The sequence below is a fragment of the Thamnophis elegans genome, chromosome 4, assembly GCF_009769535.1.
Source record: "Thamnophis elegans isolate rThaEle1 chromosome 4, rThaEle1.pri, whole genome shotgun sequence".
Lineage (NCBI taxonomy): Eukaryota > Metazoa > Chordata > Lepidosauria > Squamata > Colubridae > Thamnophis > Thamnophis elegans.
The window spans coordinates 31,524,335-31,548,320 of NC_045544.1; the positions used below are offsets into that span (position 1 = coordinate 31,524,335).

The window sequence follows — 23,986 nt, forward strand, 5'->3', positions numbered from 1 at the left end:
ATCAAGGAGAGAAGCAGCTTAGAACGAAGGAGAACTTTCCTGACAGTTAGAACAATTAATCAATGGAACAACTTGCCTCCAGAAGTTTTGAATGCTCCAACACTGGAAGTTTTTAAGAAAATGTTGAATAAACATTTGTCTGAAGTGGTGTAGGGTTTCCTGCCTAAGCAGGGGGTTGGACTAGAAAACCTCCATTGTCTCTTCCAACTCTCTTCTTATAATATGTTACATTTGTAAAGAGAGAGAAAATAGTGTGAGCTTCAGAATGTAGAATAGAAAATTACAATAAATTAGAAAATCATCATCAGGTAGTATAAGATATAATTTTAAGAGAACTAGGTAAATTTGTGGATGATATGACAGTGAACAGCTACCACTCATAAATGCTTATTACTGCTTCCAGGATCAACTACAGCCTGCACTTCAATATTAGTTATTGTAGAACAACATGAGGAAGGGTTATTGCATTTATGTTCTGCATGTAAAAGTATCCCATTGGACACTACCTAAAGCAATATTACTATATGTTGTATTATCATGATATAGTTACAATATGAAGATAGTTTACACTGTAAACTCGCGACCTTACTGTCAGTTTAGTTGATGCCTTTGAGATATGATTCAGAATTACAGCTTTATCTCAATTTGTTCAGTCAGAGTGACCATGATGGAGAAAGCAGCTAGAACTTATTCTTTGATTATATTGGTTTGTAAAATGTACAGTCTTTGTAGAAAATGGCTTCTTTATGACTAAGGATAAGATTATTATCCATAGCAATATGAGGAGAGAAATGTTCAGTCACCTTCAGAGATTTCATAATGCCACTCAGAGAACAAAAACAAAGCAAGAACATGGTTGATGGCCAAAATGACACACACATACAGAAGTGGAACAGTGTAAGGATTTGTCAAGAGTAGAAGACAATGAAGCTTTTAAACTGGTGGGAAATACTTTCTAGTTTCAAAGTTAGCAGGTACACATATTTGCTTCTAATATATTGCTTTACAAGGGCTCAAAAGGTTATTCACAAAAATTACATATTGCAGATACGGTACTCTACAGTATGATCATTTCCATTTTCCAGCAGAGAAAATGAAACTTTTTGCAGGATTTAGGGGAGTAAAATTAATCCTAGGTGACTGGATTGAACAATCCAAACAATTCAATTAACATTAAAACAGCAAGAGAAAATGTCTGGTTAGTTTTATTACATTTTCAGAATACACAGTTGATTGGCTTGGAATATTTCCCAGCAACTTATTTGTACGCCCTCTTTTAAAGACACCTTTCCATCCTAATATATATATACAAATAGTCCCAAAGGTGCTTTTTTTCAAAAGAGAACTGGACTTTGTTAAGTTTTTTTTTCTTTTGAAAACATTTCACTTCTCATCCAAGAAGCTGTTATGAGACCTATGGAGTAAGAAAGCATACTTACTATCATAGTTGGATAAATTATGAGTTTTTTAAATCATGAGATTCAATGTGCATGGTAAGAGCATTAGGTTGGCAATTGGAAAGGACAACAGTATCATATCCAGACGTATGATTTCACTTTGTTGACATATTAATAGGTAAGATACTGATGCAAAAAAGACATTTGAAAGAGAATGACATAACCTCACGTTCTGAACCTCAAGTTCTGTGAATGATTAATATGATTTTAATACCAGGTATAGCAAACTAATCTAGCATAGGAGTGTCTTCAACAATTGGCTCTATTTCACAACTGCCAAAAGCTGAAAGAGATGGAGGTTGGGACAAGTTCATTAATGCTAAGTTAATGCTTGGGAGGAACTATGCAGCAGTACAGTTCTGCAGCAGTCAGAAGCTAAATATATGAGTAGTGCTGTGCTCGATTTCTGTTATTCAGAAGTAAGATAGTTTAAACTTTTACAAATACTTTTTGAAAAATCAATCAATCATCAATGTTAATATATAGTTTTTAATATAAACAAGCAACATTGTAATTGTTCTATGTCACATTTTATAATGGAAGGGGAAGATGTATATTTCTGTTACTTTAGGACTAATTACCTATAATAAAAAGTGGTCTGGATATGAATGATTTCTTAAGAATGTTATGTATTTTACTTTAGTGGGCTGTTCTGTTAAGAATGATATGCAGTCTTGACTGAAATAATGAATGTATTATATGTAAAAGATGGTTATTAAGCTAGATAATTATTTAACTTCAACCTCACAGCTAATTTCTCATTTATTTTTATAATGGTTCTAATTTGCTGCATCATATCATAAAGAATTTATAATCTAAAATTCGACATTAAGACTATTGGAAAAGAAAGCTTGGATAATACGAAATGTGTAATTGTGTATACATACAGTATATGTGGGCTTAGCAACTATAGGCCATGAGGAATAGGGTGAGGGTTTGGGTAGAGGAGAAGCATTATGTGACAAGAGGCAATTGCAAATATAAGATATGTGAAGGATGAATAAATGTTTTTCTCATTTTATGTTTGTTGTTTTTTGTTTAAAGCTATACTTTTTGGTGGACTCCTGGTGTTTTAAAATATTTGCCACTGCCTTTCGATGAAGGTAAATTATACTTGTATAATAATTAAAACTGTATAATCTGTATAATATACAACATAAAATGGGCATAATAAAATCATTCCCTAACATAGTGGTGAATTAAGCTTCAATGTTGTTAATAAGGCTTTTATCCCTTTATGAAGATATATGAAATATGGATTTAGCAGTATATAATACTCTGATTATCTCAGTTATCCATCTTAATATATTATGTTTCCCTCATTTTTCAACTTCATCCATTAATATAACCAAGGAAACTTGGGATTTGAGGGATATTTTGCTTGGCTTCCTCCTGTTTTAATGGATTGCATGAAGAGCTATTTGGTAAACAGGGACAAAAAGGAGAATTACAAAAAAATTGAAAGAGGGGCAGGTAACTGAAACAGAATACTAGCAAATAGCCTGAGTCTGCCAGGACAGTCATAATGAATTAAGACTTGCAACAAACACCAAAAATAACAAAAAGGGTTCTGTGAAAATGTAAGGAGAAAAAAAAAAATCGAGGAAATGATTCGTAACTAATGGAAGACAATGATAATAAGATGATGGGCAGTAGGAAGAAAGTGCAAGATTTCTTCTTTGCATCTGTCTTCAAGCAAAAACGAAATATAGTTCATCTTATCAAAAGCATCACTGTGGGAGACAGAACAGGAATGCAAGTCAAAATAGGGAAGGATTTGGTAAGATAATACTTACCTGCTTTGGACAAGTTCAAAATTTCCGAGTTCCAGCCACACTTGGAATGCGGTTCTCAATGGAACTACATCTATGTGGGGGGAAGCATGCAGTGGGGTACCTTAAGGTTCTGTCTAGGGTTCAATGTTCTTCAAAATCCTCATAAATGAGCTAAATGAGGGGGCTGAAGGGGCATTTATCAAATTGGTAGATAATAAGGGGTCTGGAGGCCAAATCACATGATTAATAGGTAAGGGAATTATGTATGTTAAGCCTAACGAAGAAAAAACCTGGGAGAGATCTTCCAATATTTGAAGCTGTCACAGAGAAGATGGTTTCAATCATAGCACCTAAAGTTAGGACAAGAAGCAATGGGTGGAAGCTCACCAAAGAGAAATAAGGAGGAATTTCCTGACATTAAGAATGATTCATCAATGGAACAATTTGCTTCCTGGTGTTTTGGGTGCTCTATCACTAGAGGTTTTCAAGAAGTTTGGGCAACCATTTGTCTGGAATGGTATAAAGATTCCTGCTTTGGGCAGAGGGTTGAACTAAAAGACCTTGAAGATCCCTTTTAACCCTATGATTCTAGGTGGATTTAGCTAGCTATAGACCACTATTCTGTGTTGTGATGGTCCTTCAGACCAAAAATCTGATTTGTTTTTGTAATATATGTATTGTCACTTATCTAAAGTAATTAACAGACGTTAGTTGGCTGGGGAAATTGGTTGGGGAAACATGGAGAGGGACTTATTTGCTATTATTTTTAAAAAAAAGGAGGAGTAGAGAGGCCATATATTCTAACATGGAAAGTGCATAATCCTCAATATGCTAATAATAAAAGTATTAATAAAATGACAAAAAAAGCAAAATTTAAGTATTTCGATTTAATGCATCCACAAACTCACAAGTTAATGCAAGCTGTATTTTTCCTTTTGACTTAGAAGTATGATTTACTTGTTTTAGTGACATGTGCTGAAAACCAGAGGAAGTTAATAGTGAAGAGATTTCATAAGTTTGATGATGAGGTTGATATTCATAATGATTTTTTTCGACCATATGAACTCAGCAGTTTTGATGACATCTTTTGCTTGGCAATGACAAATTCAATGCGGTATGTTTATTTCATTTTTATTTGATGCTGCATTTTGAACTTCCTGTTTTTCTCCAAACTCTTATTCAATTTTCTTTAAAAAGTATATAATAGAAAATATACCGTAAGACAGAAGCAGCACTGGATTGTTAGAAATTACATGCTGTTTCTGTTTTAATTCAATAAATAATGTGCTAAATTCCATAAAACTCTGTACTGTGTGTTTCCAGTTTCAAAAGAAATTTAGTTCTGTCTGGTATCCATCATAAGGCATTTATAACCAACCTAGTTTTGCCTGAATTCACCAATATAAGATGTTCTGAAATATTTGCATTTTGCTGATAAGTGTGTAGGATACTTGGCTGTGTGAATCAGTTATCAAGAAGTGAATTTGACATGGTTTTGATTATTTAACAAGAGGAATGTCATTGTGATGTTGGAAATGGATAGTCCAACCAGTAATACAAATAAATCACTTCCTAACTTGAATGTGTGTGTGTGTTTGTATGTACAGTATATGTATATATGTGCGCACACATTTTATGGCAATTATGTCTGAAATACTCTATTGTCCAGAAAAAATATTACTCCTGAAAAGTAATATAGCTTTTCATTTGATTATTGATTTTTCTTTCTCCTTTACATTTCTTCAGAGATTTTATGCCTAAGAATGTTCCCACTGATCCCAGCCCATTTACTGTACGTAAACCAGATGAAACTGCAAAATCTGTTTTGGGGTAAGGAAAGAACTGCTGTAAAAAGCATAATATTGCTTTATTTATTTAGCTATCTTCACGTTAATATGCTATTGCTCTGCTAATGGATAGAATGCAGTGTGAATTGGACCAATGACTATTTTTCATGTCAAAAGGATATATGCAAATTAGGCACAGAGGCAAATGTATGCACAAGGCTGGGGTTTGAATTTCAGCTTCTAAATCTTAAGTATTTAATAGATTTACAGTAAACCATATTTCTGCCTGCAGAACCCACAAAAGGAGATCAGCATCTGTCTGCTTCTGTCAGAGAGATTTATGCTATTCCCTTTTCCTCTGGACTCCTCTGGTAGCTGGACACCTACATAAACCAAACTAAGATAATACCAACTAATGGTAGTATAACTAGCTGCCAGAGTACCAGGTAGCAGTGCATTCAATGTTGTCCCCTCACATCCCCCCTTCACCCCAAGTAAATGCTCTCTTCTAATGTGGTAATAAAAAACAAAAATAATCTAACAATTACAGAACTACTCCAATGTTTTATTGCCATTTGATGCATGAAATTTATTTTTAGTATTTCTACTGTTACTTCCTTTACATTTAAAGTTATAAGTGTTTTTGCTGATCTATCTAGTGTCTACCTTACAAGGTTGCTTGTTTAGCGACATTTCAGTTATTGGGGCAGAATTCAAATCAAATATGAGATAAGCACTCTTCTTTTATTTTCTTCTTTCTTTTTTATACTTCATCAGCCAGGTTATTTGGGTTATATTTTAGCAAAAAGTCATTCCTATTTCTTTAACTAGGCTTATCCCCGCACCTCAAGATAGACAATTACTGACTAAAGACCTTGGCAGTGCAGCAGCTGGTAAAGGAAGAATTATATAGAAAGATTTACAGTATCATTGCAGGAATTTTTAATGTGGGATAGATAACGTCCTTTATTATAGAGTATAATTCAGCTAGCAAGCTGCAGAAGGCTTTCTGGTTGCTTACAACTCACAAACGGCAAGTTATCCGCTCATTTTAAAGCAATAGATCTTTTTTCCCAGGGAAAAAAATAGAAATGTATGCTAGTCTTACTACTTAATACCTTCCACACATACAAAATAAATAAAATATTTTTATCAAAGTATGTTTAGTTTCTAAAATAAAAAAAAAAGCAGAATCTTATTCAGGTAATTATAAATTGACAGTATTAATCACAGTTACTGTACCTCTGGTTTTTCTGATTATTTTCCAGTCTTCTGCATTTTTAATGACATACTCCTATTTGCTGATCTACTCTGCAGACAATATTTCTCTCTTTAGTTCCGTGTATTTAAGATCTTATTTTGCTACCAATGTTGCTATGAGATACTGGTTCTGTTATGTTTTAATAAAATAACTCATTTATTATTATCAGATTCAGCTGAAACGAGATGAGTAAGAACATTGTGTCCATTTTGATTTAATTTTTATTCTTTAACCTGAATTGGGAATGGAATTTTGGTAATTACAATTCAATACATGTGAAGGCCTGTAGGTTGAGATAAGTTTATGTAGTCTGCATACCTCTTGGCTCTATGCTGGATTGCAGGAAAAGTCCAGTTCCACGTATCTTTGCCTTTTGCAAAGAAATCTTTTGAGCTACCTTCACTTAATAGGTGCCGTTGAGAAGCATGACTTCTACAGATAGGTTTCCCTACTAAAAGTTACTGTTGCAACACTGATTTAACATATATCCATCTGTTCCCATAGTGCTTTAAGCAGTCTTAAGAATTCACAACAGTTCTAGAACGCTACCTTCAAAAATTGCAGTGATAACAATCAGTTAATGGTCTTGTGACAGCTGAAGGTACAGAGTTTTCTGTGTTGAGAGACCTTCAAACTCTGTTGATTATCCTAGTTTTGCTCAAATATTTTGTAATGTGCCTTTTAATATTATAACTATTGAATCAGGACTAACTACTACTTCATTTGAGTACCCCCAAGAATTTTTTTCTTAAATTTTTACATTCTGTTCTTGTTTTTATTTTTAATGATCCCGTTTTAAAAAAAGAACATAAGGGTAATTTCATTTCTTCATCTCTGTCCTCAGTCTCTTAGAATCAATTTGCTGAAAGCAACATTCTTATATGTCTTTAAGGAGGTAAATACTATAATTGTATGCAAGCGATCAATAAGGCTATCTGTACTGAAAACCTAAAGTCATATTTTGTTCTTAATATATCATGCCTCATAGAGAATAGATCAATTGCATTTTTTGCTCTTGAAATAGTCCAGAGGCTTTAAATCATTACTCTTTCAACGATACCAGTGTCAAAATGTTCTGATCTTGATCTGGAGCCTTTTAACCACTTCACTACTTTGCAATGTACTGTTTTCTAGGCTGGGCTGTTGGCAAATGACTCAGTTCGGCTAACAAAGTCATCCTTTGCTTTTACCTTTGTTTGTAGAGTTTTACTTGATACTCTAAACATTAAAAGCCATTTTGATTGGATACTTCTTTCCTAATGTTTTTGCACCTCAGATTAAAATGTGTAGTCAAAGCCATAGGTGACATGAAGAGCCAAATGGCCCTGAGGCAGAACAAACTGTAGTTGTAGCTGGAACAGAAAGTCTAACAGAATTTAGCCTCAGAGGATCAAGGATTCTAGCAAATGAAAAGAATGAAAGCATAGTATGATATTTTATGGAAAAATCCATGAAGCTTCTGTTGAAGGGGCACTTTGTGCAATATCTTACTGCAGCTACAGTGTTCCAAGATCTCTTAATCTGGAGGCATATCAGGCATAATGGTGTCTCTTCTCCCTACTTTTCAAGTTTGACTGGTTTATTTATTTAACCTAGAATATTACTAACTATCAGTATTTTAGCAATTTACTAGAAAAACATTGAAATGCAAGACATTGAAAAAGTTCAGATACAAACATTATATGTCATTGTCAGCTCTTTGAGGTTAATCAGGTCAGGAAACAGAACTATTTTACTATTGTAAAGTGTGTTAAAATAAATTTAAAGACTTGCAAGAATATCCCATTTCCACCTCTTAAACCAACCAGAGTCAAAGCAGGATGATTTTGATCTTTCCCTTCCTTCTCCTCTGGCCCTTTTTATCTTTGTATTCTTTATCTTATTCTTCCACTTCTACAAGCTCTGCAGAAAATGCTGTTCAAAGAAAGAGGAAACCCAAATCATCCCCAGACATCCAAAATAAATATACACAACAGCCAAAATAATTAATTAATAAATAGTATAATAGTAGAAATGATAGTATAGTCAAGAAATGGAACCCTCAACACTTTCAGAACCCTTAGTTCTAGTACAGAACTAAGTTTATAAAGCATTACAAAAGGCCAGCAGGGTTGGGGCCAGGGGTAAAATTCAGCAAGTTCTGACTTGCAGAAATTTTGAGTAGCTCGGCAAATACCACCTCTGGTTGGCCCCAGAGGGGGGTGGGAATGGAGATTTTGCAATATCCTTCTCCCAGAAGTGGGGCGGTAATGGAGATTTTGCAGTATCCTTCCCCTGCCACGCCCATCAAGCCATGCCCACAGAATCGATAGTAAAAAAAAATTGAATTTTACCACTGGTTGGGCCTTTCTAATCTCTTAGGGGCAAATATTCCACAAAACAGGGCTGTCTTCTGAGCCCCGTCAGCCGACACTGTTAGATCAAATTGGATATTTTATTAACGATATTCTCATTGTAAAAAAAAGTATTGATGAGAAATTGAGAGCAGTCCCAGGGCTTCACATGTTCCTTTACCAGAACCTCCATTTTAAATGAATGTTTTCCCACAGCCACCATTTATGTTTACTTTAACAATTAACATAAATCACAGGTCTTTCCTACTTAGGATATCCTCAGGCTCATATTGATGTTGTTAGGGAAATACTACTTCCTTAAGAAGAAATTGAATATTTTTACTCCTATCCCCCAATGTGTCTATCCCCCTATTACTCCTCTACATGTCAAAAGTGTGCAGAATCTGGATGACAGTCACCACTCCCCGCCCAGCCCCCCACCGCAAAACAATCCTTGGGTGAATTGATAAAACATGATTCTAAATTTTAAAATTTAACATTTGATAAACTTGGAAACATGTTTTGTTGTTAATCATAACATAAGACAAGTTAAGAAACAAGCTACTGTTAATTTCAGTTCATTAACTACTGAATTTTAATGAAGTTTACATGAAATTAAGTCAAAATTTGGAATAGTTCTTGTCCATCTATTATTTTTAAATGTGTGACTTCTGGCATATTAATCAAAGGTTAAGTGCATCTTTGACTCGGATGAAATATCAAGAGGGAAAAACCTAGCACCAATTAACATAAGGAAAAGAAGAAGAATTCTTTTGTTCTGTTTCTGTTTCTTGAATTTACAATTCTGTCCTTCCTCAGGAACAAAAGCAACCGAGGAGAAGAAACAGTACTGCAACGTAAAACGGCTGCTAGTGCTCCTCCGCCACCCAGCGAGGAGGCCGTGTCCAGCAGTTCTGAAGATGATTCCGGAACTGATAAAGAAGACGAGGGCGCTACCTCTCAGCGTTCAACACCTGTGAAAATATCAGATACTGGAGACAATACCAAAATAACAGAAGTAAGCAATTGGGGTGCCACAAAGACAGGCATGATTTTATATCTGCTATTTTGCTTTGTATTCAATATCTACCGAAGGCTTACACATCTGATTTTCTCTCTGCATTAGAGACATTTTTCCCCATTAAAATACAAAGGCAATCACAAGAAGATAAAACCAAAATAAAAACACTGAGGAGGGACTTCAGAAAGCAGATGGAGTACTTAAAAAGCAATTTTAAAAGGGATTGTGCAACTGATTAGATTTCATGCAGAAAATATACCGTGAAGTACTTGATATGTATTAGTGTTTTAAATTAAACTAGGTAATTCAGTCAGGAGTGAAAAATGGATTAATAGAATATTGGCTTAACATAGAAATATAGCTTAATACTACATTTTCGAATAGGAATACTAATTTAACCAGATGATACCCTTGTGCAGACTGATTCACTACCATTATAATGCTTCAATATCTGGTGATGTTAATGAAGATATGTAAACACAATAAGATGAGGCATCTTGGCAATTTTGTTTCAGCACAACTTAGACATTTATGATTGTACAAGGAAAAGTTCAGAGCACAACTGTATGGACAATCAAAGATCAAAATGTGCCTTGTCTTTCAAAACATGATATGCAATAAGAATTGTATACTTCTGGCCAGATTGGGATTACAAGCCATAGTTGAGGCTGTGGGTGAGGGAGGGGATTTCCTATATATCTGGGGGTTTACCATCTCTGATCTTGGACAGGTTTGCTCTGCCCTAGATGGACCTAGTGTACAAGCTGGGAATCCTCCTGTACTCATGATTTGTGCTTGAGGAGCAGATGGCAGTCATAATAGGAGGGCCTTTGCACAACTTGAATTATACGCCTTTCCTAGATTGGGAGCCCTTGTCTCAGTCACTCATCCCCTGGTCATCTCCTGCATGGACTACTACAATGTGCTGTACACGGGACTACCTTTGAAGAGTATTTGGAAGCTGCAAGCTGTGCATGTAACCTCTGCTGCATCAGATGCACTGCTTGCTTGTTAGCCTCCAGGTCCAAACATTTTTGTTTTTAATTTTGTATTAATCAGATTAACAGGAATTCATACTGTTATTCCCACATTTGGAGAATTGTAATATGTTCAAATTGTAGTTAGTGAGAACAAGTCAGGGCCAAATAATGCTCTTATACTAAGCAGATTGCCCTCAAGTATGGTTTTCATCTAATGTCTAAATATTTACATTTAGTATATTTGTTATGTTATTTACTTTATTTATTTATAAATCAATTTGAATACATTTAAATTTGAAAGTTCATTCTCACTTTTAGATGCCAAAGAAGAGGTTTGGTGGGATATGTAACATAATATTCTGATATCCATGGAATATTAAATATTTTAGTCCCTTCATCTGGAAAAGCCGTATGATCTCTTTGGAGGTGTGCATTTGAATATGCACATATAGACTATTTCTCACTGCTGATCTTTTACCTGCTTTGATTTTGCATGGCTATAGTTGCATAAATTGGGAATTAATGGGAAAATCTTCATTATTACAGATTATTTGTGGGATCCTTCAAATTCACAACATCAAAAATTATCTGAAATGTTGGCCCATTTTTAGTTCTTTACCCTAAGAGCTTTCGAAGAGGAAGTATAATAGTATCTCCAAAGCTGAATTGCTATGCCTTACTGAAGTTGGGGAAATTAGATGGCAACATGAGTGTTAATGAGCTGCACCTCTTAATTCCTTTCGCTCCAAACTTTGTCCCCAAATCTCTACTTTGCTTCTAGGTAGATGCCTAGATAAACTAGAGGAGGATTTTATTCTTTTGCTCTGAGGCCAGTACTCTGAGACTATAAAGAAGGTTGCAAGGTTCTTTTGTGTCACTAGTCTTGATACATTGCTAATTACTGGAAATGCTCTAAGTTGAGTAATAGTAAATGCTTTGTGTTGAGCACATGTTTTGTGATAATCATTCCCCCCCCCTTTTCTGGAATCCTGATCATTGATAGAAATATATCATGTCATGCTTAAGGACCCCTAATGCTCTTAATGCCACTCTTTCCTCACCCCTAGCAGCAGGGCTAACAAATTAACTGACCATGGTTTGTTTAAAATTACATGTGTTGGTGAGAAGCAAAATGAAGATGTTTTTGGCTGGAGTTGTCTAGAGAACACAGCTGTAGTTTGGTAAACCATCCTTCATCCAGTTTTATAAATTACACACTCCACTGAAAAAAAAAACCCATGAAGAATTAGAATTAAGCTGATTGTTCATGAGTGCTAACTAGCATTTATTAAATATGTCCTACAGATTTTTCCAATATGAACAAAACTGACTCTAGATATCTAATGAATAGTACTGGATCAGAAAAAAGGGAGGAAAAGGAATAGCACTAATATGTTATTTATTACCAGTCTCTTGTGGATTGAAGCATTATTTACACATATAAATGAAGAAAAGGTTTTTTTTATAAATTCATACATTACATGTCCCGTTTCTGTTTATCCATTCCTATTCCTTTTCATTCACTATAACATTATACCTCTGAAATACGGTTTTGGATATTATTTACTCTTCTCTGCTGTTCTTTGTATTCTTATATTTACTCTTTTTTCCCTTCTAGTTATTTCTAATTTCATTTCAGTTTCCTGTTTTCATATTTCTGTTTCCTTTTCTCCTTCTCTTTGTGAAGGCTGTTTTGCATGTCACCACAGATCTTATGGCCTGAAGACACTATTAAGAAAAGGCATAAGATACACTTATTTCACTACAATTTTCCCTATATAATCCTAAAATGTTACATCTTGAACTCAGATCTTTGTTCCCTTGCCTGCTTGTCTGTGGCCATTTCTTTCTCACTTAAGCACCTATCTGTTCTTAACAGCATGGCACAAAATTAACCTTGCTCCATTGCCTGGCTGGCTCATCTTCCCTGCCCTTCACACTTGTATATGGAGAAAAAATGAGTCACAGGGAGCTTAAGGGAACATGCAAGAGACAATGAAGGTAATGAAAATAATTGTTCCAGTAATTTAAAAATGCAAAAAAGTCCCACCAAATAATTTGGGTAATGTTAACACTAGTAGTGTTGACACATGCACTATACTGTAATATTGCAACCAATTTATACTTATTTTAAAAAATGACAATTTCTTTTGAAAATTAATAAAGGTATTAGACATCTCAGAGGTAGCATCTAATTTTCCTGTATAATATTCAGAGACACTTGTGTCTCTCCCTAAAAGCAGATGTCTACAACATTTTAACTCCAGATCGTTTATCTCTGTTCAGCGATGCTACAATTCCCAAGTAGCCTAGCCTATTTTGCTTCTAGCATGTGGGAAAAAAATCCCTCTTTTAAAAAAAGAACAACTGGCATCAGAATGTTGAAATGCAATGTACTTATGAAGGGTTTTAGATAGCTAATCATGTATGATTCAATATGGCAATTCTCCAATACCCAAGATTCTATTAATTTTCTTCTCTTCCAATGCATTTCAGAATTACCTGCTTATTTGGACATGTTCTGTACTCATTTGCTTGTTTGTGATGGTCTCAGACTTCTTAGGGTTTTTCAGAAGTATTTGGAGTTCTCCCTGTAAAAGTTACATTTCAGGTGTGTTGGAAGATGTTGCCCCGTTGCAAAGATAGAAATAAGTCTGTGTGGAGTAAATGGAGTAAAGAAGCTTTTGTTTTTGTTCTCTGACATCAAAATATTCAAATACCGTCTCTCCATAGGGTATAAGATATAGTTTAGTACCAATGTCTAGATAACCTGTCTCATGCAAGCACATGCATTCTAATTAGTAGCTTCTTCTACGGTAAAGAAAGAACAGTAACTGAGAGGGATCTAAGACTCCTAGTGGACAACCATTTAAGTATTAGCCAGTAGTGTGTCACAGCTGCCAAAAAAAGCCAATGCAGTCTAGGCTGCATCAACAGAGAAATAGTATAAAAATCATGTGAAGTATTAATACCACTATATACTGCTTTGGTAAGACCACACTTGGAATATTGCTTCCAATTTTGGTCACCGTGATACAAAAAAGATATTGAGTCACTAGAAAGGGTGTAAGAGAAGAGCAACAAAAAAGATTATGTGGTTAGAGACTAAAACATGATGAACGATTGCAGGAACCGGTATGTCTAGTCTAATGAAAAGAAGGACTAGAGTGACAGTCTTCCAATATTTGAAGGATTGTCACAGAGAAGAGGGGAACAAGCTGTTCTCCAAAGCACCTGAGGCAAGACAAAAAGTAACAGATCAAAACTTATCAAAGAGAAATCCAACCTAGAACTAAGAAAATAATTTCTTGACAGTGAGAACAATTAATCAATAGAACAGCTTGCCTTCATAAGTTGTGGGTGCTCCATCACTTGAGATTTTTAAGAAGAGATTGGACAGCCATTTGTCTGAAATGGTATGAGGTTTCCTGCTTGAGCAGGGAGTTGGACTAGAAGACTTCCAAAATCTTTTCCAACTCTGTTATTCTGCATTCTGTAACTCAAACCCAATAGCCTAATTCTTTTTCACTCCCTTTATATAGGGTAGTAAATATCACTAGAGCCAGATTTATGCTTTTGTCCTGATGACATTGCCTAGCTCTGAAATCACTTTAAAATGACAGAAGTGCCTATAAATTGCACTTATCACAGCCATGTTTGCAGCTTTCCTCAGTCTTCATTGAACCTTGCCTTTCTTTTGTGAGGAAGCTGGAGATTCAGATATAGTAGCTGTGCATCAAGCAATCCATCTTGTGGTACTTGGTGAAAGCAGACCTACAGTTTCATTCACACAACAACTACTTTGGAGAAGCATAGGATAGCCAAGGCAACCATGCTTGTAAGTTCTTTAGTTGGAGCAAGTATATTTGTAATATAATAAATGAAGTGGGGATGGAGAGTTGAGAAGAGGTTGAGAGGTCTTGAGATCAGGAACTAAATGGATTGACGTTGTAGGATGGAAGCTATTTAACTATATCTTACAGGAGGTGGAAAGCATTTAGAGAGTGACTAAAACAGAAAAACAGGATAAGAATATAAGAAGAGCCTACTCTGTGAGGCCAATCTGATCAAAACCCAGAAATATTAAACATGCTAAGAAAAGATTAGCTAAGAATTCCTTTTTCTGTGTGGTGTTTAAGCTTAATTTAGTACCTCTGAAGAATTTAAGCTCTTGATTCAAGGTCAATAAATTGTCTTCTTTTATGCAACGTGGAACCTTTATGCATCAGAGTTCAGACTAACAATGTCTTGTAATTACCCAAAACTTTAATAGACTTTTATGGGGTTATGAAAAATCCTTTTCTGATGTTCTGTTTGTTCTAAATTGGCTCCATATTTGCTATTGAAAGTTGTACTTATGTCTTAAATGTTTGTATTTACTTCCACTCCTTTTTAAAAAGAAGCTAAAGAAATTGGCGTCATTTATTGCTTGTGAGATTGCTCTGTCTCTAAAGAAGGTGGGAGACTGATTATCCCTAGTCACAATCCTCTTGATATGTTACCAGGAGGTAGCATTAGAAATTGTATTTCTTTTTTATCAGCTTATTGTTTTTATTATTTGACAGTAAAGCATCTGGCTGTGAGGAAGGTTAAGTGAGAGGGATTCTAGGTAAAGGCAGTCTTCCTCTTTGGAAAATAGATGATGTTAGCAGTAGCTACCTTCAGCAATGCTACAGCAAGAAGGTAGCTAGAACATATAAAAATACAGAGTCCTTCTAGGAGAGGAAGGTTGGCTCCCGCTTTTAGCCTATCAACCATGTTACTACAAGGGATAAATAAGAAGAGCAAAGGATTCAACAGGATATATTTTGTAGCAACTTTCTCACAAGCTTTGCAGAGATAAGTGAAAGCTGATAATTAGGTCAGATGAATTCTTTTGCCTGGTCAAGTAAGATATTCTATTCAAATGTCTGGACAGCAAAATCTGGAAAGTACTAGCATCTGAACCCAGAACTTCAGAATTAAATCATAAAACTGATAACTAATGATAACAGCTTAATGTATTATACTGGGTAAAAAGTGATTCTATATACTGTACAGAGGGGTTTGTTACAAAAACATCTTATTAGCTTTGGTTTTCCTTGCATGTAGCTTCATCGGAGACCGAATTCTGATACTGCTGATGTTATGGTTAAGAATATTATATTACATCATGTACGAATAACATGTGAACATATATGCACACAGACTCATATATACAGTACATAAACACAAATGTGTATGTATAACCAGATACTTCTCTTTTAAATGCTAAAAATGGTTTAAGTTATCACATTTCCTCTTAGGGGGGATATGTTCTAAGCCTCTAAAACTATTTCCATAATAACATGGTCATTTTTTTGACATATCTCCTACCTCCCTGGTATCATTGTTGAAACAGTAGCCCCAATTGTATACTGTAATCAATACAGTTACACCCAAAAATTGTAAATGTTCTGACTTAGGCTTCCTGAGAAACATAAATTACAATCTTAATCCTGAAAACCCTCTTGTATTTAAACAGCTGTGAATTATTGTCATTCACAGCCCATAATGTTTCACGAACAGTCTGTAAAGAGTCCGACAGATGTCTGCTTGAGTTGCCAAAGTCTTTCAGGATAATGTTGATAAGCACTCATCTTCATCTCCCTTGAACCGCTGCCAGAGACCTAATTGCCAATTAGTTTTACAAGGCCAAATGTAACACAGAGTCAAACAGGACTTCTCAGAGCTTGAACCGACCAGAATGAACTAATTGCTTCCTGCAAAGCTCATGTCCATTTGCTCCTCTTTTATGTCTTATGGGAGTAGCCAATTAGCTCCAAGCCTTACTCCTGAGTCGCCCTTTTTGTCTTAACTGTTCTTGCCTTCTGGCAGCTCTGCACATCTGGGGACAAGCACTCACTGTTCTTCTGCATCGCTAATATCAGACTCCGGAGGTTCCAGAGATAGCATGTAACTACCAGAAGGCCCTGATCCCCTCTCTGCCTCTGACACAGAGGCCTCATCCGAGCCTTTCCCAGACTCCAAGATCGGCCCATGTTCCTCCCCAACCTCCTCACTGTCCAACTCTGCTGCCAGCTCCACAGGCCGCCAGTGGACCACAACAGTATTAGGGAATTGTTGTATTGGTAGTTTTAAACCAGTCCTTCTATGATATGAATTATATTTAATAATTATTGAATTCTATATTTGTGTTTGGTTCTCAGGTGTATTATACAATAATAGTTGACTAATTTGAACACAATGCAATACATGTCCTTTCAAATTTTCTGTGTTTAATGATTACTTCTTTGGGAAGCAATTGTGCCTCTCCTTTGCTATTGGGTTTATTGCATTTCATTGTTTTCTTGGAGGAGAGGGTTGGCTATTGCTGCTTTTTAAATTGTATTTCTTGAAATATTTGAATAAATTTACAATCAAAGACAAAGATTTTATCTTGCTTTGTTTCAGAATGTAGTGCAGCCTACCAAAGATGTCTATGGAATTAATCTTTCAGAGTCTCCTTCAGAGGATGATCTCAGCATATATACGAGGTAGGTTTTTTTTATTATCTTGCTGGTGCTGAAAGAACGCAAACCTAAATATTTGAAAAAGAAAGAAAAATGGAGATGTTTCAACCCGAAATATGCACACTTACATTGTACTCATCTTAGTGAGAGAATTCACAGATTGCTTATTTTGTTTAGGTTACTGGGTATAGATCATTAAGAGGTTGTTTAATTGTGTATCTCTAAAATAAATTCATATATCTTCTTTTTTTTTTAAAAAAAATCCCTTTATCTCTAAGAAAATCTGGAAGTAAAAAGTACGGGTGGTCGTTATCACCATCATGCTTAATCGTTTTTTATTTAAAACAGCAATATAAAACAAGATAGATCACACAATTAGCTGTGTTGCTAAATGTCATTTTAAATCTAGATTTCCACAGTCTTAAATCGAAGATGCTAGCCACTCTAGCTCTGACTTAAAAAGCCTGCCAAGTGATACTAAGCTCTGCCATCTATTGCATGGCACATCACTCACCTTGTTTCTTGTTATTAAGAGCAAATTTCCATTGTCTGTGGATTTCACAGTAATGTATGGAAGAGAGTAAGGAAGACTTCCAATATATATTGCTCTTTTCTGCTAATGCTGTTATTTTTAAGCCTGGTGCTGTTACAGCATGGAGCTAGAGTATGGTATTCTTTAACCAGCTTGATAATAGGCCTCATTGGAACCAATTACTGGACAATATCTAAGCTTTTGGGCATTAAGTCTAATTCCACAAATGAATTAACTAGATGGTGTTCACATAAAAACTTCTCCATTCATTTTCACTAGGAATGTTCTTTCTAGGGAAAGAACGCATATATTTCTGCATGTAAGATACATGCTACATGCATGGGTTATAGGTCTAATAAATAAAGTCTTGCCTTTGTACATTAGCATGTTAATAGTAAAAGGTTCTTTATTTACTCTGTCAGCCTTTGAATAAAATGTATTTGGTTTAGTTTGGTTATTAGATTTATATACCGCCCTTCTCCCAAGGACTCAGGGTGGCATACAACATTAAAAGAAACACATAATACAAAAGTTAAAAAAAATTAAATAGAATATCCCAAACAAACCCAATTAGAATTGACAATAACATTTTTTTTAAAAAATCAAATTAAAATTAACAATGATCAATAATTTATTGTTCAGGCCAGGCTGGCTTGCTGGAAAAGCCAACTTTTTATTTCGCTTTTAGTGAAAAGAAAGCTATGAAGACCCTCAAATGTAACTACACTAGCCTAAAAGTATTTCAACTCCTGCATTACTCACTCACAAATTAACTTCGAGGAAAGGATATTGTATTTTCAAGCTGCCTTTAATGGAACTTGATGTCCCTTACTGATGTATGACTCTTACAAAGTCTGCAGGAAACATATTATTTTCATTATTTCAGACAGTATGTTTCCCAGTGTGCTTGTTCTGTCTCTGTTCATAGGTTTGTTCAGTTGGGACAAAGTCAACAGAAGCAAGAAAAAAGTTCCCAAACTTTCTCTCCTAAAAACTTAGACGGAATTATAAATTTGTAAGTATGGAGCACTCAATCTGTCTACTTAAAATGTTTCAAAAGTTCTTTACCAATCTTTTTGTCATTCATAATTAAGGATGATCTTTGTACCACCATCATCATTTCAATTATCATGGTCCTTTTTGCCATAAATAAAGGTGAATATACATGTCCCAGGATAATGTTGCAGGATTCCATCTGGGTCAGTCACTGGGGCCAGAGGTTTTCTCTTCCGAGCTTTTGGACTCATACTGGAGCCCATCTTCAGAAAACTTCTCTGTAGCCAACGTTTGTCTAGGCTAGAGAGAAGTTCCCTGAAAATGAGCTCCAGCATCAGTTCGAAAGCTCGAAAGACAAAACCTCTGGTCCCAGTGACAGACCCAGGTTGGATCCTGGTCTTTTTTGTATTTAACAAAATAACTAGTAAACATTAAAATGATACTTTTAAAAAAGTAACACTGTCTTTCGGAACAGAATTATAATTTACATTTTTTATTTTGTAAGACAATAGAGAGAGAGACTGCACAAATCTAAGTTACCATCTTCCAGTTTATGTTAAACATTAAGAGTTCGTAGTGTTTTCATGAAATGGACCTATGGAACAGTAAAGTAATAGGTGGTGTCACTAGGCAGTTCCTAATGTTCAGAATGCCAAGGATGAAAAACAGAATCTTTTGAAGACTTTTGAATGGTGGGATCAGAAGAATAAAATTAATAACATATTGTGTACTTACATGTAAGAATAGAAACCTCATAGGAAACCAGACTATTAAAGAGTGTTTGGCCTACATGTGGGATCACAGCAAAGCCATTACAGAAAGAAACAGGGTAGGACATTACATGATCACAGTACTGAAACAGATGAAATACTATCATAGGAGAATGCTGCATAGAAGTGAAAGCCGCAGAGTAGATTGATTGAAAAGCAGAAAAGAGATGTCTGCCATGTTAACACTGACAATCAATCATGAAAGAAGAGGAACATGTTTTTTTTTAAAAAAAAGATGAGAAATATCTTTGCTCAACTTACACAAGATAAGTTTCTCTTCCTACGCATAAGCCTTTCACCAAAATTGGTTTTAACTAGTCCCTAAGCCTTCAGAGTCAATTTTTAGTTATTGCAGGAGCGACAAAGAAGGACTGTTTACCTGTCCCTCTTCTATTGACTAAAGTAGTTGCATAAGCAGAAGAATAGGTGCCCAATTAGATTTTATACCATTACTAATTATTATGACATTGTTTGTCTTTTATATGCCCTACCTTCCTTCTACAGTTCACTACTGTGCATAGAAGTTTCTGTTTATTTTAACTACATAATAACACTTAAGTTGATTGGGGTGAGAGTTAATTCTTGCTCCAAAGTTGCCTCATGAGTGCCATGTAAAGATATGAACTAGTCTCTACAGTCTCATTCCAACACGAACTTCTACTGAACAGCGAAATGAAATTGCATTGATCATTTGTCAGACTTCAGTAATATCAGGTGACATGGAAATAGGGTAGAATTAAAAATAAAATTAAGATAAATAAAATAAAATAAACATATCCAGCACAGATACAAGTTCCTTAAGAGACCATCATAAATGGGAAACAGAAAAGTTAGCAGCTAATATTATTGCTTAATTTTGAGGAAGTTTAATCAAATTAGATTATTAGTGAGGTTCTGCCAGACTTGCTATCATTAAACAGATCACACGATAATGTTTCCCTCTGATTATTAACTAACTAAATTAATAACCAATAGTAGACTGACTGACCAACCAACCAACCAGCATATCATGTTCCAGGGCCATGAGAGGCTGTAGCAGCTAGAAGACTCCTGAAAAGTATTGGTGCGTGTCCTTCCATTTCATTAGGAATAGGCATTTTTTTTCAGGTTGTGTGACTGCATCCTTTCCTTCTTTTTTGCATGCTGAAGTTTTGTGAACTTCAGTTCAATAGCAGAAGTTTTGGAAAAATATGTAATAATGTCACAAAAAACTCCACCATAATGGACAGTAAAACATGTATGGCATATGCCACTCACTCTTTTTAGATTGCCATGTGAGTAATCAAGAAAGAGAAGGTTATGAATGGTATTGTTGATGTCTATTGAAGGAAATCTTTGATCAGAGTTTCTCTCTTACCTCTTGAAATTTCTCCTGAGTTTAACATTCATTTTATTTCATTTGCTTTTCACAGAACACCCATCTCTGGTTTCTCCCAAGACAACATTTATGAAGTCCAGCCACCTAAAGTGGACAGGAAATCTATTGAGATTTTTCATGCACACATCCAAGCAAGCAAAGGTATTATGCAACCTTTGGGAAAAGAGGACATCTTCCTATACCGAGAGTATATTAGGAATAGATACCTATGAAAAAAAAAATGCCAGTACTCTTCTCTTCTGAATGTAACTCCGCTGAAATCTTAGATAGTGCTTGCAAGGAAAATTAGAAGGAAAGTACCTTGAATGCCTCTTGTATGTATTTCTTTTCACCCATAACTCTAAGGAGGACAGATGACTTATTTTTAATGGCTTTGGGGTACTAATACAAGTAACTTCAAGTGTGAATAATTAGTTTAAAAAAGAATTGAATATAACCTTTGAGAAGGATTGAAAATATTAAAGATTTTGATAAGCAGTATTGTGTACAGATGTAAGCACATACATATACTGTATATGTATACACATATATAGACATAGATAAGTAAATTCATATGCACAGTTTGGAATAGTTAGAGAGTGAAAAGTTGCCATCAAATTAAACTCTACTTCAACTTTTATATATGGCCAAAGTCCCAGCAACGTACCTAAAACAATCTAAAAACATGCCCACAATAAAGTAATTTCTAATACTTTTCTATTAGAGGTCAGGGGAAGGAAATTTTTATTTGATAAAGGAGAGAGGGGTTTTATATCAAGAAAATTGGATAATGAAATGTCTGCAAACATACAATCAGCTCAGAGAGCACCAAGAACTTCATAGTTTCTAATTTACTGTCCTCATCTTCATTAGGCCCAATTGATTATAAAATAAAAGGAATGCTTAGCATTTTTGTGCATTGCAAACAGGAGATTCTACCATTTGCATTTCTGTGACAGCACCTCTTGCAGATCCAACCCCATGGTCTTCATTGAAACAAGCCCAGTAGGCATGGCAGAAGACAATTTTATTGCCATCTATTATGAAGGCCTTGGAATTGTTGCACAAGCTTCAGAGATGGATGTCAGTTTCTATTGCATCTTAATTGCAATCATATGACCATGGGGCCACTGTAAGTCCTCTCATTCATTAAAGTTTGAATGGTCACCTGAATGCATGGTCATCATCTGAGGCTTACTTGTATCAATATGAATCTTTACAGGATTGTGCACCACTTATGATGGTTCACTCTACATTGTTTTCTAAAATAGAGTGTGATATATTTCTGAGATAATCTATGAAACCTCTGTTCCCTAGGAATAATACCAACCTACAGTAATAATACCAACAATAATTAACACTAATACTAACATCAAACCAAAAATGAAAAAGTAAGCAATCTCTCAATCAAGGAATTGCCATACAAGCTTACAGTAAACAGCCCAATCAAAGAACCACTAAGACCACGCCTACTAACACTGACAGAGCAAGGCACTAGAATATAAATGGAGAACAAACCCCACTTCTTACTGGCACTGATGGATGATGTTACTTAGTTTAGGTAAACCCTAAGTTACAAATATTCTCCTTTATCAGACCCACTAATACAATGAAACAATACTATTTGGCTATAGAAGAAATTAATGCAGCTTGGAAACAATTTACCAAGAGGTTGCTTACAAAATTGTATGATATTAAAGCAGAAGATATAGAAAGCAACACCTGTTATAGGATAAAACAGAGACTGACCAATTTGATTTTTTTAAAATGCTGCATTACAAAAGCAATAAGGAAAAAGATGCTCTAGATCTGGCAACATTGATTTACAAACAAAACCAGTTGATGTTTTAGTAATTAAAGGGGATTAAGTGTCAGGATTCTCCAGAAAATGACATACTGAGCAAGAGGATGAATTTTTTTCTCCTGCCAACGAACAACTGATTTTGCTGCCAAAGTCGACTCTGGGAGCCTGCTCCCCAGATTTGAACTGGAGCAACTAGGAATGACCTATGACGACTCTCTGATGATTGTGTATGCCTGGGAAGAGGAAGCCAAATGATTGCAATTATCAATAAGAGCAACCAGAGGGTTGGGTCTCCATCTTTCCTGTCAGCATTTTATTTATTTTTAGGTCTGTCTCGGTTTTAAATACCATGTTTTGAACATTTTTGTGTCTTTTTTGCTTTCGACCTACATTTTTAATTGTCTGGTTGAATGCTGATGTATTTTATACCTCCTTGCTGGACTGTGAAATTTTTACCTTTTTTATTGCTTTGCTCTGGAGTCAGGAAACATTTTCATTTTTGCTGCATGGAAGGCGACAGCACAAAGACTTTCTCTTTGATAGTGATCTGATTTGATTTACATCCGCACCAGTCTACTGCAAGGATTTTATATTTTACTAGTTTTTAAAATAACTTTGCTGCTTTATTTTACTTTGGAATATATCTTTGTTCTCTTTTTTTCTCTCTGAAGAGATGGGAACTTTCTCTTTATTTACTCTCTTGTCATGGGAAATATTACCTTAAATCTTTCTGCAGACATTTTGTTATGGAACATCTTTTTTATTTTTGAGAGGAATTGCCTATATTTTGTTTGGATTATATTAAAAATGAAAACAATAAATGAAGGATTAACATTATACATTATGTATTCTTTACAATGCCCACAAAAAGAAAGACAAGAGGCAGATCAATTTATTGTCAAAGTCGTCTTGGAAGCCAAAAAAAAAAAAAAATGCTTTTAAACTTACAAGCTCTGACTTAAAATTTAGATAAAAGGTGTGATGATTTAACAACAATCATAAATCGACCTAAGGATGATACTCAGATACAGGTAATAGCAGCTAAACCACACTTGCATTTGGGTGGATTGGAAGTCTGTTGCTGGCAGAATTAAAGGAGAAGGAGCTTTGTTTAAGAATTGCAGGTTTGCTGGAGAACGGCTGAAAGGGATCTGAATTTAAGAGGCTTTAAAGCTGGCAGAGTGGATCAGCAATGAATTTGACTTTCTTACGAAAACTGATGGAGATTGTGGAATAGATTTATTATATTCAATCAGAAGATTGAATTGTTGCTGTGGAGCTACTACAGAGAATTATGACTTTGGGGAATGAGATGCAATTGTTGGAAAAGATCCCAATTATAATTTTAAGAAAAAACTTTTATTATTAAGAATCAATTGAAGATACCTGATCCTGGACTGATCAAAAATAATAATTGCAGTG

The 23,986-nt window shown here is 35.1% G+C and overlaps 1 protein-coding gene across 1 annotated transcript in view; it reads left to right on the forward strand.

Moving 5' to 3' along the window:
- Window positions 1–23,417, forward strand: part of FIG4 (FIG4 phosphoinositide 5-phosphatase) — a 90,014-nt gene extending 66,597 nt beyond the window's left edge. Inside the window, exons 17-23 of the mRNA XM_032215332.1 lie at window positions 2,502–2,560; window positions 4,199–4,346; window positions 4,979–5,062; window positions 9,433–9,631; window positions 17,047–17,129; window positions 18,566–18,652; window positions 20,816–23,417. Of these exons, the coding sequence (XP_032071223.1) occupies window positions 2,502–2,560; window positions 4,199–4,346; window positions 4,979–5,062; window positions 9,433–9,631; window positions 17,047–17,129; window positions 18,566–18,652; window positions 20,816–20,993 (838 nt within the window). The 3' untranslated portion in view covers window positions 20,994–23,417. The remainder of the gene's footprint in view (window positions 1–2,501; window positions 2,561–4,198; window positions 4,347–4,978; window positions 5,063–9,432; window positions 9,632–17,046; window positions 17,130–18,565; window positions 18,653–20,815) is intronic.
- The last annotated feature ends 569 nt before the right edge of the window (window positions 23,418–23,986 follow it).